We start from the raw sequence: 16106 nt of genomic DNA, 5'->3' as shown, positions 1-16106 counted from the left end.
CTATTTCTAAGCAAATGCTGTAGAAGTGGAGATGCGGTGCTTATCAATGACTATAGTCTTGGTTTACTTTTATATTTATTTGTATTAAATACAAACTTATTTTCCTTGTTTTGGTTCTTTCTAAATAAAGTTCTCTCATCCAAATATTAGCCACTGCATCAGCTGCACTCTTACATGAAACTGAGCAATTGAATGCAATTTTAAGATGTTAGATATAAAAAAACCTCTTTATAAATAAGGTTTATGAAACTTCAGTTGATTTTAAATTACACCATTAAGGTATTATCATACCATTGCATCAAAAATTTCAGAGAAAAAAAAGAATAATTTGATTTTTTCTTCCAAAATACCTTGAGATGTTAAAAAAGTTACCACTCAAGTTACATAGAAACCATTCATTTTGAGTATTTTTAATAGAGAAACTGCTGTATTTGACACATCACTTTCCTGTGCAGAAGATATGGAAAAACTGAGAAAAATATGTAAATAAACTATTTGAATGACAGATCCATCAAGAAAATTACTTGAAAAGTAGTATCTGCAGGAAGGGAGCATTATGTTTACTGGGAATAAAATACAGTGAGATAACCAAAGATGCTTAGACCTACAGTTGTTAGTTTCACAGACAGTTTTCTAAAATGGTCAGATACCACATCACCTTCTATGATACTGAATTTATCCAAATTAAATCCTTAAGAGTGAGAAGTTAACTAAATTATGCACATTTGATTTTGTTTCAGTTCAATTCCTTTCTCTCAGTAAATCACACTTTATTATGAACCTCATGGTTTTAAGCTGTTTATGAAGTTCTCATTAACCATTTTTAATTAAATGAACATCTTTATCCTCAAAGGCACTACCCAAGGGTATCACATCATTCAAGAGTCAGTTCAAAGGGAAACAAGACTTAAAAGCAAAGCACGAGAGCTGGTCTTACCTGCTATTAATATCAAAGCTGCTATTAATATAATGGTTGCTTATACACATACTAACATACTGTTGTGTGAGGACTGCTATCAGAAAATCAGAAAAAATGGCACAGACTCTCACTCCCATGCAACAGTTCACGAGCAGTTCCGTTTATAACTACAGAGTACTAAACAGTGTAGTTTATAAGAAAAACAATACAGACATTGCTACATATGTTGAGAGAGTGAGGGTTTTTACTATCATTTATCACAGAATGTAATGCAAATGGGACTACAAGCCAAAACAAGTTTATTTTAGATTTTAAAAAGATGATTTTTATTAAGCACAAACAGCTTTTAATACATTATCAATACAAATAGGAAAACATCTGTTTAATGAATTTGATATATCAAAGATTTGATGGATAGGTTGCATACTGGCACAATAAAAATGAGTCTTTTTTTAAAGTATTTCAAATTAAAATTATAGGGTCACCACTATCTACGCTGCAGGTACTTTGCCTACAGTCTAAAATTACTACACCACCTGGGGAGGGGGGAAGCAAAGAACTACGATTTCATAAGGTGGAACTCCTAACGCTTTCATTAGCACCATTCAAAGCTTGCATCAGCTGTTTTAACTAAGAAGCAGCTGACAGGTCAGGTAAAGCTTTACAGCAAATTTCAGTGCAAAGTTTACAGTTCCTTTTTGTAAGATACTTGGAATCTGTGGTTTCATAGCATGTTAAATAATTATGGCTTGACAGATGTACAGCGTTAAGATGCTGAGAACATTTACGTTGAACAAAAGATGAGACTTTTATAACAGCTGTGAAATGTATTTTAATATATTATGCCAAATTTTGTAATATGCAAACAGCATGCTGGATTACAAACTGAAGTCCTATTATGAATCGATAGACAAGGGTCAGTCTATTAGCTCTCCGGGGTAGTGGCTTCCGGTTGTCTCAGCTGTTGCTTTTTCAGGCTAACTAGCTTCATCTTTTCTCTAATATGTTCTGCTGCAGAAGCCATATCACTTGGGCTCCCAAAGTACTGCTCAGAACTAGAAAAACAAAACACACCAAAAAAGTTATCAGTGAGAAGACAAATAGTACATGAACATACAAGTGAATGACAAACTCTAGAAAACACAATGCAGCTTAGAAAAATAGGCACTTTTTCTCTTGAGGTTTAAAAGACACCTTTGAAAAGCTGTGGTGACTCAGTGATGAAATTCGTCGCATCTTGATGAAATGATTATAAACAACTGATCCTCTTACACCGCAAAGTTTCTCTGAACAGCAGGGTACTGTTCTAAAAGCCTGCCTAAAGACTTCCCAATACTATTTGTACCTCCAATCTCTGGCTGCCTCCAAGCCCACCTGGCAGTTTTGGATACTGTGACAACTGTAAATCTGTCTGTACATGACTTCTGACTGAGGTTGTACAATTGCTCCATTATTGAAGGACTCTCTGTATGTGAAGCCAGCCACATGCCATCAAGTTATGTCATCTTTCTTCCAAACCAAGAATAGAATAGATGTTTCAAAAGAAGCAGAACAGGCATCAAATCTTGCTACAATGCACAGAGGGAAAATTTCTTGGGAAGTGGCAGTAGGACAAAAGACTTGAGATGGAACCCTAGGACGGAGATATCCAAAGAGAAAAGTAGTATTTTGTGCAGGAGGAGACTAGTTTGACTTGGGTACCCTCCAGAAAGAAAACAGACAGCGTAAGTGTGAATGTGATCACAAATAAGGCCAGACATTTTCCTGATGCAGATCAGAAGCCTGCCATAAGCAGGACAGGGAGGGGACCTGGACTTCCCAAAAGACCACTGACCAAAGCCTAACAGTGCTGAAGAGGCTGATGAAGACTAAAGAAGTATGCTTAATGGCATTTTAGGATGCTTTGATGTTTCCTTACGTTTCTTAAACTACTTCTACTAATGAGCGAACCCTTTGCAAATCGTTTGTTAAATATTTCAAAAACTAGAATGCCCAAGGAGGATCAGTAGGGGATCTTGGGATTTAGGACAGGCCAAAAATAACGTTCAGGATTCAGTCAGCCCAAAACATAGGTATGTATACCTAAAGCTATTGTGCTTTTGTGCTTGTATTGAGCATTGTAGCATTAGTCAAAACTCAGCAGTCCAGTAAGTGTCCTCTTTCATGGGGAGCTTTCCTAGGTTCTAACAGGTGCCAAGGCAAGTTCCACAAACCACCAACATTTGGTTTTACTTTAATAATCTGTTAAAGTAAATAATTTTAAGAATAAATAGCAATTACTGTTTTTACTGTGTCCCTATATATGCAAAATCTACTATAAGATGTATTTAAACAGACATAACACACTTGTTAGTTCTTTTCTCATAGCCTAAAACCCTCCAGCTATTTTCAAACACTCTATTGAAGGGGCAGTTTTTGTTTAAATGTTACCTCTCTGCTTATAAAAAAAACCCAAAACACTAAGTGACAGCATTTTGAGGTCACTGTCTAAAAGCACTATTAATGGCATCCTTGAGGCCCCTTTTACCATCCTTACCCACAAAGGTGTACCCCTTACAGGGTACACCTGTACAGGCTGGGAGCTCCAAGTCATATGGCTGGACAATATCAACTGCATGTAATGCACGGTATATACCAATCAAGTTTCACATTATGTATTCAATCTCCCTGCTGATGCTCCCGTTATGAACATATCTTGCCTTCTTTAAAAAAAATAAATTACAAAAATTTCCCTAGAGGGAGAAAAATCTGTTGAGGCAGCAGTAAAGCACTCAGTATGCTGATAATGCTATTAGAAAACAGCAAAGCTGAGCACTGACAAAATGGTCTTCTACATCCACAGTGAATTTTCAAATTTTATCACATGAGGAATTGATTGCTACATGCCAGATTATAATTTGAAGATATATTCAGAAAAGAGTACGTTTTATGGTTATACTATCCCTTTAAAAATGAAACCTAACAAAATTACTGCTTATCCTTAAAGAGAATTATGTTTTATTTAAAAATAAACAATAAGAAGTAAACCTATTAAGAACACTAATAGCACTGTAAGAGCAACCTGTGGGGCATTACAGACGGATCCCATTCACCAGAAAAATACCATTTTAACACAGAAAAGGTTTTCTGCTCCCTGGCATGGCATGTACGGTCTTAAAAGAAAAAAAAAAACAACACACCCACATCACTACACCCAAAAAAACAACACACGTACACCACTAATCAGCAGCTTTACAAATATAGGGTAAAACTGTTTTTCAAGAGCAGAAATGAAGATGTTTTCAGTGAAAATATTTATTTAGTGTATTTCAAGGTCCATAAAAGCAAGACAAAACTATCTAGCACCACATAAGGTATGCACTGACTCAGTCTAAGAGAGTGCATGTGTTTCTGGTAAAAAGAAAAGCAACTGAGAGATAAACAAGCACACGTTAAAATATCACTGTTTAGATTGAACTTGGTTATGTTCAAAAATATGTGCATGTTTCTATTTCAAAGAACACTGGAAACAGAAAATGCAATCCATTTTCAGGAACTATTCACAATGTCATTCTAAAAATTCTTTTAAGTCTAGAAATGGAAAGAACAGTTAGGAGGATAATGAGCAACAGAAATCAATTACTTCAATGAGCTGAAGAATAGTCCACAGCATACAGGAAAGTCAGAGCCAAGTATGAGCTTGGTCACAAAAGTAGAATATTGAAGATCAAACGGGGACCTTTGCTCATCAAGACAGCATCACGAAGTTGCAACTTACTGAATACCCGACATAATAACTGTTAGTAGAAGTCTTAGGGAAAGACTGTCAAGGGCCACTTGGGAAACATACAAGTCAACAGTTACAATCAGCCTTTGTAATAGTTTTAATCCTTTGATTTCTGCTTTTCAACACCCTTAGTGGAAGTGAAAGACCAGACTTTGCAGCAACAGGAGCCAGACAAGCACCTCTTTACAGTCTCAGCAGAAGAGCAGTCAATCATCATATTAAATACATCACTACCACCTCAGTCACTAGTCTGTCTTCTTGGGCAACTCTCACTATCAAAGAAAACTATGCTGCGTTAAGGAACATATTTTGGAAATAAGATTACAGAAATTTCATATTCTTGACCAGGACTTTTTCAGACAGATCAACTTCAGATAACCTATAAGGCCTGCTAACCCAAAATAATTTGTAGAAAGATATCATTTCACAAAGTTTCAACCTCTAATTCAAAGTATCAATCTCAGATGCTGTAGTTTGGTCCTACGCACCCAGAGTCTAGTTCCAAGACTTGGTTATATTGGTTAAAAGAAATCAACCGTGAGCTCAAGCATTGCACCGGATAAATGTATTTTACTGTACACAGAGAACAGAGTATTATCATGACTGATATTCCAAATTCAGTTTACTTGTTGTAGTCTGAGACAGTGGCCACTTTTAAATTAGTATGACAAACTCATGAGGGGGGGGTACTGTTTTATAAACTGAATAAATCAAAATTTACCCTCAATGTATAGGCTCGAAACTTAAGATAGGTACATTTTGGAATACATTAATCTTACATGACTCAAACCTGATACAGGTTTTCAGGGAGAAAAGATTGGGATCAGATAGTTGTTCTGTTATCTTTACATACCTCAGGGGTGTAAAGACTGCATAAACCTAATAATTACTGAAGCTGAAAACGATCACAAGGTTGAAAAAGCAGGCACACTGTCTTTGGCAAGTTTGAAAATGGACCTGCCTACTTTGTATGAAAAGGTGGGAAAAAAATCTTAATGAGAATTAGTGCACTACCTTTTGAATTTCAGCAGTAAGCATTCAGAATTCTTATGCATGGGAGACTATTATGAAACTTTACCAAAAAGCATATGCAGAAGGTATTACAACAACATTTTGCATACCCATCGGGATAAACTACAGGCACTGTTAATCTGTCCAGCAGCGATTTCCCAATGGCTTCAATTTCATCAAATTGTTCCATTTCATTAATAGCTTCAGGCTGCTCTGGACATTCTTGCAAAATCTGTAAAACAATAAGGAAAGATAGAACAAAGTAGGCAAAGGATAGCATCTGGTTTTTAAAGGGCCATTAAGCGGCCCAGTGAATGCTCTTTCAGCATCTTCAGCACTTCATTTACACAAGATCCATCTTGAACAATCAAAATAGACTCGTGCAAGTTTCAAGAATGAGAGTGGTTCAGCTACTCTGAGAAGATTGTTCAGGGCAGCTGCTATTCTGTATTGGCACATTTTGTATTATTGCTAAGTGGGTACAAAGAAGAAAAAAGAATGAGGTCTTGCTACGAGGTATTCCAACAATACATACATACTGCATGAAAAAGTAATCTGAATCATTAAACATGCAAGACAACAATATGAAATAGAAAAACTTCAGTAATGAAGGGCCCCTTTCAAGCTATTTTGAAACCAAAAACCATATCCGGCAATGAACTCACACAGCAAGTGAGGATTAAAAGGGGACCAAATACTAGTGCTTAATTCTGTGTTTTCTTCCAAATGCACTCTTTTTTTCCCCCCCCCTCCTTATTCATCCTCCCCCCCTTCCCCTTCCCCCTCCCCCCCCCCCGGTCAATGAAGCAGGGATATTAAGATCACAAGGTTCTTCAGTGTAATTAATAAGCCAAAATAGTGCAAGGAGAATTACACTTCTGGACAAGACAGTAGTTTTTTGAAGCATCCATTTACTCGTTTTTATTTCTGATTGCCTACAAATATAGCAATTAACTACTGCAATAATGAAAGAGTGCTTGTAATATGGACTGAGACAATCAAGACTTTTATTAATCACAGAATTCTAATTTAATATTAAGCAATACTATTTTCAGCTCTCTGTGACAGCACAGACGATATATTTCTGCCTTTATGAACTTCCAACACCTCCCAGCTCCCAGGGATTCAAAGTATCCTCCATTAATACAAACAAGAAATGAAGGAAACGAGCATGTGAATCAACGTTTCATCCATGCTTTTCTTTAACGACAATTCAAGTTTTTACCTTTACTCTGTCCAAGGTTGGCTTTTTTAAAATGATAATGGTGGTAATATTGGAGACAGATATCCTAAATTGCTTTTCTAAAACGTATCACTTATAAACACCGAGAAATGACATATTCTGTACCAAAAGGCCAAGTCCTTCATGAACTATATTCAAGGATGCTTTATGGAATTTAGGCATTTGAAAACTCCAGTATTCCCCCTTATCTAAGCTGTTACCTAACAGCAAATTTTCCTCACAATATTGTTGCTGACTGCTCATCCTCCTCTGTGGCTTCTAGCAACATCCAATTGGGTGCAGTAGCCAGGCCCTTAGTTACAGGGGTTTGAAAATCATACTAAGATAGCAGAGTGCTTGGAAGAAAGCATGTTCAAAATCCCCCCAAGACCAAACTCCAAGCACAAAATATGAGATGTAGCAACCTGGCATGTAAGAAAACAACTGCTGAGAGTTTCACAAACCTACACAATTTGTGAGCAGAAGACCACATTAAAAACACACACAGTGTATACAGCAATTTATTCCTTTCAACTCTGTGAAGTTCTTAAGTAATATCACAGCTTCGTATTATACCTTGCACAAAAACACAAATCAAGATATTTTCGTTGCTTTTGAAGAATTACAGTCTAAACCAACAAAACAAAATGCTTTCTGATCAACACCACACTCGTCTTGGTATTAAGAGTTAAAAAAAAATTCTTCCCAGCTACAATCCAATGCCACCTGCTTAAGGCTGTTCTCCTTTTTGTTATACAGGCCCTATAACAACATATTGTATAGAAATAATAATTAAGTACTAAAAAAATAATTCTAATAACTCTTCTAATCAATAACATAAGAATTCTAGATTCTTAAATTCCTATTCTTCCTACTTTTTAATATTTAGAAAGGTAAATACAAAATTAAGTCTAAAATATACACTGACAACTTTATTTTTCTTACATGATTTTATTAAATTTTTTGCTTAAATTTTTATATGATGTTTTTCTTCTTAAAAACACAACACTCACCTTTTCAGCAATTGAATGAAATGCAACAGCTGTTTCCAGCCTATGTACTCTTTCCTCTGAAGTTAATGTAAACTGCTTCCACACTCTGTTCAGCCTTGGAAGTGTGTCCCCCGAGGACCTTGAAGTGCATCGCAGAGATTGGCACAGCACAACTGTAGCCTGCAGTAACTGTCTCCCGTAATCGTAAGTACTCTAATAGTGGGTGAGGGAGAGAAGAAAGTAGGTAAAAACTTCTGCATTCAAATGAAGGGTTAATTATGATCTTAAAATGACAGCAGACAGGTTTGTCAAACCCCCTCAATTTAGATTCACAACGTATGTTGAACTAACTTGATCTGCTAGAAAAACACTGCTGAAGCGTGAATAAAATTGTGTTTACCAATGCAATTGCTGCAATTGGTGTTACACTCTTCAAAGAGCCCCAATACTCTAGCATTCACACTGGCAAAAGAAGAGACCTTCTTCAAAATAGCAAATAGCTGCTTGGATCTTACATGGAATGCTTGATATCTATTGCCAAGATGACTGTCTCACCAACTTCACTGTCACCATGTTTCTGGTCACCCTACATCCAGGGCACTGCTACTGACAGCAAGCTATCCTCCTGCCATGGTCATTTCTAGTTCTTCCTCATCCTTACATGGTCACTGTTCAAAGAGAATCAGTTCCAGTAGAGCAGGTATTTGAAAATACCACATCTATTAATTGGCAACTCTGAACTCGATGCGCCTAAAAAACAGTAAGCATCTGAAAAAGTACCTGAAGAAGGTCCAACTTACACACATTGTTTGCATATTCAAGGTTTGCAAATAGGTGTGCAAGAGTGCCCTATAGCTTCCGTGAAATTCAGTATATTCTTGTACAACAGGATTCTTTAGTTGGCTGCTACAGTCAAGAGATGTCAGCTCTGTTCTATCCCTAACTCTACTAGTACCAAGGGCTCCTTGCACGAGCAGGACAAACATACACCAATGGTCAACCCTACCTGGACAACCAAATGAAAGGCAGGCTCTGTTTCATAACATACAGCAGAAGACAGACTGAAATCAAGTAGCTCACTCATATTTCATTATCTTGGTTGCAATCCTTCAAACATCTTTACAAAGACTGTCTGAAATAGCTGCCTTTAAAAAAAGGTCATTGTCAAATTTATGTTCTTGGTTTGCATTGCCTATGTGAAGCAGACCAAACTAAAGGTGGTAGGACTGTGGTATCACCGTTGGTGAGGGAACTTCAAAAATCTCATTAAGCTAATCACCAATTCCAGCAATCATGATTTCTTTATTCAAGTATTGAAGCAAACTATGAAGACAACTAGTAACAGCAGTTCAAATAATCACATATATAGGGCAGCAATCCTTTTTAGAAGATTTTCTGAAACTGTACAAACCCCAAATTTCTAGGAAAAAAACATTTCACCTGTGCAACATCAACAAATTTTCGATGTTTCTCCAGTAAAACTTTAGTTTCTTGAGTATCATCTCCCAAGCGGATGTGTGTCTTGAGCAGAGCATCCAACAGTTCACTTAACCACTCTACTGCCTTAAAAAGAAAAGTAAATTATACAAATGAAACACAGGTTTTGTACTAAATTAAGAAATTCATCCAGAGGGGTGAACTAACTACAATACTAGTATATACTTTTAATTTGGAAAAAATAGGTATCAATTAAACTGGTCAATCATGCATATTTAGAATCGTCATATATCATGACTATTTTCAGTCACTGCAATATCCTTTTTTATTTTCACTTTACAAATTCACTTAAATAGAATTACATTTGAAAGTGACAAAAATAACGCTGTCAACCCCTGTGAATTTAGTCAGTGGACTACAAAGAACATAATGAAGTTCTGTAGCTAGTCCCATACCTGAGCAGCGTCTTCTTCACATTTAAATAACTGCACCATCTGAAGCATCTTTAGTCGACGCACGTCTACCATATCCTCACACCTTAAACAGTACCACAGAAAGATTCACCAACACATGTCTAGCAAACCAAATACACTCTGAATCTGACAGTGACAGTATAACAAATCACATGTTTGCAGTGAGCAACATTAAGGTACGAATGTTCATGAAAAGGGGATTAAAGTATTCCTATGCCGATGAGCCTGGCCAAAATAGATAATGTCTTGCATAATAATGAAAAACCTGCAATAAATACAGTTGAGTGTTACAAACCACAAAAGTTATGATCCTGAAGAGTCGGACATGTCTACACTATAGATGGGAATACCAGCAAGTTACATGGCCATTCAGCTGCACTGAATGTTCTTTACCTTGTTGCTCCAGTAAGATTTGCACATCACACAGACGTTTGCATGGCTAAGACAGACTGCTGCACCTACTACAGTCTCTAGGTTAAAGCTAGCTTAAACCTGGCACCGTTCTGACTTGCACTGTCAGCTGATGACAAAGCTTTCTTGGCAAATAAAAATGAAGACTGTTTAAAATCACAACATACATCTTCCCCTCTTTTAGCTAACTACATTAAAAGATTGCAACAAGTGAATCCTTATATGCAAGAATCCAAGTCTTACAGGACTAAATTTGATGATTTCCTTTGCTATAACCTGTCAGATTTTCTGAAACTGTACAAAATCCACGCTTCTAGAAAAAAAATAATTTCACCTGTGCAACATCATCAAATCTGATGTTTCTAATCTAATTCATACAAAAACCTAATTCTAATTCTTCTGTTGTGAATTAAGTTCATCTTGTAATTATTCTTCCAGTCAGAAAGAAGTGTATTGAAAGTTCTTTTCTTTATATAGTGAGAACTGAACTTTAATACATTCAGCAGAAAGGCCTTTCCACTTAAATTTCAGAGCCTACAATCTAAGTAGGCAGCAAGGTCCAGACTCCCATCCAGCGCAGCAGAGGGCATTAATGTTAACAACAGTTAGCACTTCAAGTGTACGGTGAAGGCAGCAGGAATATCTTTTCTCAGACTAGTTGGCCAATTCACATAAACACTTCCCAAGAGCAGTCTACTAGAATGCTGAGTTTTGTTAAGTGTCCTGCAGTGCTGAGATGTTTACAGAGAGGAAGCAGTTGCTCTAGTTGAAATGCTGGAAAACAGCAAAACATCCCTAGAAATAACTACTAGCATAACTCTACATGCGTGCCTATATCTAAATAAATGACAAACATAATAGGATTTGAAAAAATGAAGTGTCACAAAAATTACTACTACGAAATGTTCTGGACAGACAGTAGTCCTTAGGTATTTTTCAGTGGGCAAGGAAAATCTGGTAATGTAGTCAAAATACAAGCAATAAAAGTGTTTCACCCACTTATACCTTAAAACAATTGTGTTTTCAGCCTAAATACAGGACTTATAGCACACTGATTCCTTTGGAAAAATCCAGACAGCAGAAACTAATCATGTTCAGTTTCCAGCAAAATATATTACTTCTATTCCTTCCCCTCCTTTTGATGGGGATAGCCCATGACTAAAACCCTTTCTTAGGTATGTACTTAAAATGAGAAACCTCTGATTCTGTGGTAAGATGCATTACATGGTTAGCTGATAAGCTTTTTTTTTTTTTTTAAATCTACGATAAACTCTGCAGATGAGTTTTTCTGTTTGTGTGTGGGCTTGTTTGTTTGTTTTTAAATAAACCTAGTGAAATTCTAACATTCCAATTTCTTTTCACCCCTTGAAGACTACTACAATAATAGTACTAAAGAAATGTACAGATTCTGTTCAGTCCTGATGATGTGAACTTCATTGGCTTCAGCTGATTACCTGCTGAACATTACACAAAAGAGCTAGTTCGCAAACTGAACACAAAAGCAAGCAAAAAGTTTCAATAGTTGTTACAACCAGGAGAAGCTACATGCTATCTAGGGCAACTAGATAAGATTAAGGATGCTGACAATTAAGTTAGATTCAAAATGCATCACAGTAAGAGACAGAAAAAGGTAAAAGGTAAGCAACTTAGAATAGTTCCTGTCATTTTAGAAACCCTGTCAAGTTAAACAGATTCATGAGATTTGAAGAACCCTGCTGGAGAAAACAGACTGACAAAGAGAAGGGGTGGGGTAAAGAAGGTGTCCTACAACATTTTATTTAAGGGGTATGTCATCTAAATGGAGGATGTCTTTTTATCTGCTTCCTCTCACATGTGAACACACAGAACTTTTCCTTCTCAGCCAAGCGACTCACAAATTCCCCAGTGAAACCTAAGAATTACAGGCATGGAACATAACTGTCTTCAGAGAGAAGAGACAGCATTTAAATATGCATTTAAGCACATACACATAGCAGATGCATAAGAAAGAATATCCAAACTGGGTAAGTATTTAGCAGTATTTCCACAGTAATTTAAGTTTGCTTGCCTCTAGCAATTTGCAGTTCAGAGACTGAAGCAGATGACGTAATTGTGTTTAATGACCTTTGATAGATTTTTTTCCCTCCATAAGTTTGTCCAAACACTTTCTGAAACTAATTAAACTTGTCATCAACAAATCTGGGGTAAGAAGTTCCACAGCTTAAGTACGTGCTGTTGGAGCAGTACCAGCTCTAACTTTCAGGGTTTCTTATGTCATCTGATTTGATGCCCTCAGGTTTTGTACCGGAAAGAGGCAATGAGAGGTCTATCTCGACCTTTTCCACAGCTCACTTGAACTTAGAGACCTTACTGTACTTTTGTCTCTTTCAGACTGAAGAATCCTATTTAATCATTCATCATCTGAAAACTGTTTCATACCTTTGGATGATCCTTGTCTGAACATTATATTGACTTTTTTGATCCTCTAATTGGCTTCTTACAATTCTATAACCCTTCTGAGAAGGCAGATCAGAATTGTATAACATTTAAAATGCAAGCGCATTACAGATCTATGCAATGGCACAATGACATTTTCTTTTGTTTTTTATTCATTTCCTAATAATCCTTAGCTTTTTTATTTGTTGCTCACACTATGACTAAGCATTAAAGAAATTATTATTTTTTTTTTTTTGCAAGAACTCCTTAAGTTTCACCTCTGAGAGGTGACAACTGCATTTTATTGCCCAGACAGTGACCTATGGTCCTTCTGTAACAGTCTGCGCTGACCCTCTAAACATCAGCATCAGTGAGGTAAATAGGATTTGGAGTACATACTCAGAATAAGACCTTTAAGCGCTATCATAAAGCACATGGTTGCTTAGACCGAGCTACTCCAGAAAACAATTTGTGAGTGGCAGAATTAATTACTAAAATTAGCAACTTAAACAGCAAGGTTTAATGAGCATTAATAACTGCACCTCTTTGTCTGCTTGGCCATCGCCCCCATACTTCAAGCACTTTCTATGGAGAGCAATTTATTTTCTCAGAAGTTCCAGCAGTAACCACAAGCAACACCTTTTGATTCTTTCACACTGTGAAGATGAAAAAAGGGTAATACCCTATCTATTCCAGTACTACTGTATCTTTAAGAAAAAGGAGTCAATAAAAGGCTTAGATGAAGAGACAGTGACAAAAATCCATCCTCCTCTTCCTGCAAATCCAACTTTCCCCAGAATTTTACTCTGGTTATCTTTTTCCAAGGCTCACAAAACCCACATTCTGAAAGATGAATTCTGTCCCTCTATTTTGCTGGTCAGTGCGACAGGGTAACAGAGTGAGACCTGACACCAGCCCCTCTTTCTTCCCATCTGTAGGGGTGGAAACACCATGCTGGGATAAAAGCTAGAGGTTGTGAAAAAGAAGAGCAGAACCCAGCTGGTGCACAATTACTACAAAATTTTAGAGCCAGCATTGCTATTATAGTCTTAGTATGCTTTCCATCTCAATCTGCTAACATCTACAAAGATGCCTCTTGCATCCCTTCCATAACACTCTATAGAAGACACTTCTTCCACATTTACAAGTACAGGAAAGCACTCAAATACTCCATCCAGCACCGAACAGTAAAAAGGGCTTGAATTCAGGAATATACTGGAACAGATGGGGGTGGGGCAGGGGCTGAGAGGAAGAAAAGTTTCAGTTCCATTAAAATGTACTACAAACAGTGTAAGTTACAACTGTACCATATCCCTTGACTGAAGATAAAATAAAGCTGTCTCTAAAACATGTATTTTAAGGTGACCCATCAGGAAAATCTTAATGAAAAATCCTAACAATTAGAACTATTGTTACTACCTTTGTTTTCTAAGTTGCATATCTTCCATCACTCCTTGGATGTGGTCCACATTTTCTTTGTTTTCAATGGTCACATCTTTTCCATAGGCCCATGATGCCTGATTAGATATCTGATCGAGAAGACTTTGACCTTTCTCACGCAAGCCTTGCAAGCCTAAGTCTAAAGCAAATGGGAAAGGAAAAAAAAAAAAAAGGTACTCTGATAAATTTGTTTCCTCTCCCCAAGAACAGATATGAAATACAAAAGAAACTCTGAATAAAAGGGTGGAGAGAGGGAATAGACATTACTATTTCCATCTTCCTCTGCCCCTTCTATCCCTTCCCTTTTTTTTTTTTTAATTAAAGTTTGAGGGAGCTTTCATCAATATTAACGAAGAGCTAAGGATACAGGCTTTGCTATTTTATGATCTAGCAGTTAAAAGGGAAGGAAGAAAAGGAATAAGAGTCGACAGTCAGTGTTAACTTTTTAGCATATAAATAGCTAATTAAAGTCTTTCATCCACACAGTTGCATAATACTTAAAATGTGTATCATTAGGTAGTTGCAGCCTAAATATTTTTTCATGGCAGAAGTTAGTATTTTACGATACATCCGATATGGCTGACACATTTTTCTACACCAATATGTCAACCCTTAGAATCTGCTCTAGAATCTATTATCTGGCAGGTCTGCTATCTGTTCTCCTGAAGGAATATCTAGCTTACGCAGTATTATATTCTGAGTATAATTACTTCAACCATATATGTTTTTACTTCATAGCCCCTTCTCCTACAGGATACACATGACAATATAACAACCTTAAGTATTACTTTTATTAAAACATACATTCAGAACTACTGCAAAATATTCCATATAAGCATTCTAAAACTGAACAGATGATTGTCTTATTCATTGTCCAAGGATGATTAGTTGGGAGTGAGGGTGGAAGGGTGGGGAAAAAATAAAGGTTTGTTTACAAATGCAAAGTCTGGTAACTATATGCAACAAATGCTTATATTACATGTAAAACCTTTAAAAGACAACACTTCCAGAACATTTCCCCAGATTATAAACATAAGCAAGTCAGAGATAGTTAGGTGGGGCATTACTAGAGGTAAGACATTACTTTTCCCACTCTTCTTTTTTAGTGAGGTGGAAACAAAATTTTGTTTTCCTATAATGCGTTTATTAGAATGTATATATCTGAAATGCAGAAATATTTTGCTTACCAACACTTTTCAACTTCTCTTCCAGCAGTTTTAGAGTTTGTTGAACTGAAGCCCCATCTGCTGGTGCTACATCTACACACAACATTCCTAGTAAGCCATCCAATTGCTGAGACAACTAAAATGAAAAACAACACACATATGGATTTTTTTTTTTTTTTAACTGCCATCATTCTTTAATTAGTTCGTTCTAATTGCTTTAAGAATTTAAACGGTAAAGATCCTGTCCTGGTTTTATCTACTTCTGCATAAACAAGGAGTATTGTCAAGATCGTTCCCCCCACACCAAATCACAAGGTTAGTTAAATACTGACACTTAAAAAGAAGTTTTGAGCTTCAGAGGCTTGGCTTTGCATTCTGTCTACCTGTTTGGGAATCTCTCATTTTCAAGTTGCTCTTTGCATCTATAGCAACCAGAAAGTCAAGATGAAAGATAAACGGCCCATCTGCTTATATGATTCCAAGTACAGCTATCCCTAGAGAAAAAAAACTAACCAGCCAAAATTGTTTAGATAAGTACAAGAATAAATGTCAATATTAAAAAGCTATGAAGAGTGCATCATCTTGTGGGACAGTCAATGCGTATGCCTCTAATAAAAAAGGACAGAAGAAAGCAAATTTTTTCTAGTAAACTTTTCAGTTCAAATACTATTGAAATGTAAGAGGTATTACAATGTATTTCCCACCTACAAAAGGAAAAATCCATCCTCACAGAGCTTCAGTCATGGTACATGAAGACTTTCTGCATTTCCCAAAGGACATTATTATTTTGTCCAGATAATTCTTTTCCAGTATATTGAATACTTTTCATATTAAGGCAATAATACATCAAGGGG

General features: G+C 36.5%; 1 protein-coding gene across 5 annotated transcripts in view; it reads right to left on the bottom strand.

Moving 5' to 3' along the window:
- Window positions 1-1141: 1141 nt before the first annotated feature.
- The window catches only part of SESTD1 (SEC14 and spectrin domain containing 1), a 65054-nt gene continuing 50089 nt past the window's right edge, over window positions 1142-16106 (bottom strand). For all 5 annotated transcript variants that reach the window (XM_068948397.1, XM_068948400.1, XM_068948398.1 and 2 more), the window contains 7 exons: window positions 15274-15388; window positions 14066-14225; window positions 9803-9884; window positions 9351-9473; window positions 7932-8123; window positions 5807-5928; window positions 1142-1974 (listed from right to left, as the gene is read on the bottom strand). In XM_068948397.1, coding sequence (XP_068804498.1) covers window positions 1845-1974; window positions 5807-5928; window positions 7932-8123; window positions 9351-9473; window positions 9803-9884; window positions 14066-14225; window positions 15274-15388 — 924 coding nt within the window. In that variant the 3' untranslated portion in view covers window positions 1142-1844. The remainder of the gene's footprint in view (window positions 1975-5806; window positions 5929-7931; window positions 8124-9350; window positions 9474-9802; window positions 9885-14065; window positions 14226-15273; window positions 15389-16106) is intronic.

The sequence above is a fragment of the Struthio camelus genome, chromosome 6 (assembly GCF_040807025.1).
Source record: "Struthio camelus isolate bStrCam1 chromosome 6, bStrCam1.hap1, whole genome shotgun sequence".
Classification (NCBI taxonomy): Eukaryota; Metazoa; Chordata; class Aves; order Struthioniformes; family Struthionidae; genus Struthio; species Struthio camelus.
Note: the sequence above shows the minus strand (reverse complement) of the source record. Positions and strands in the feature narration are given on the sequence as shown.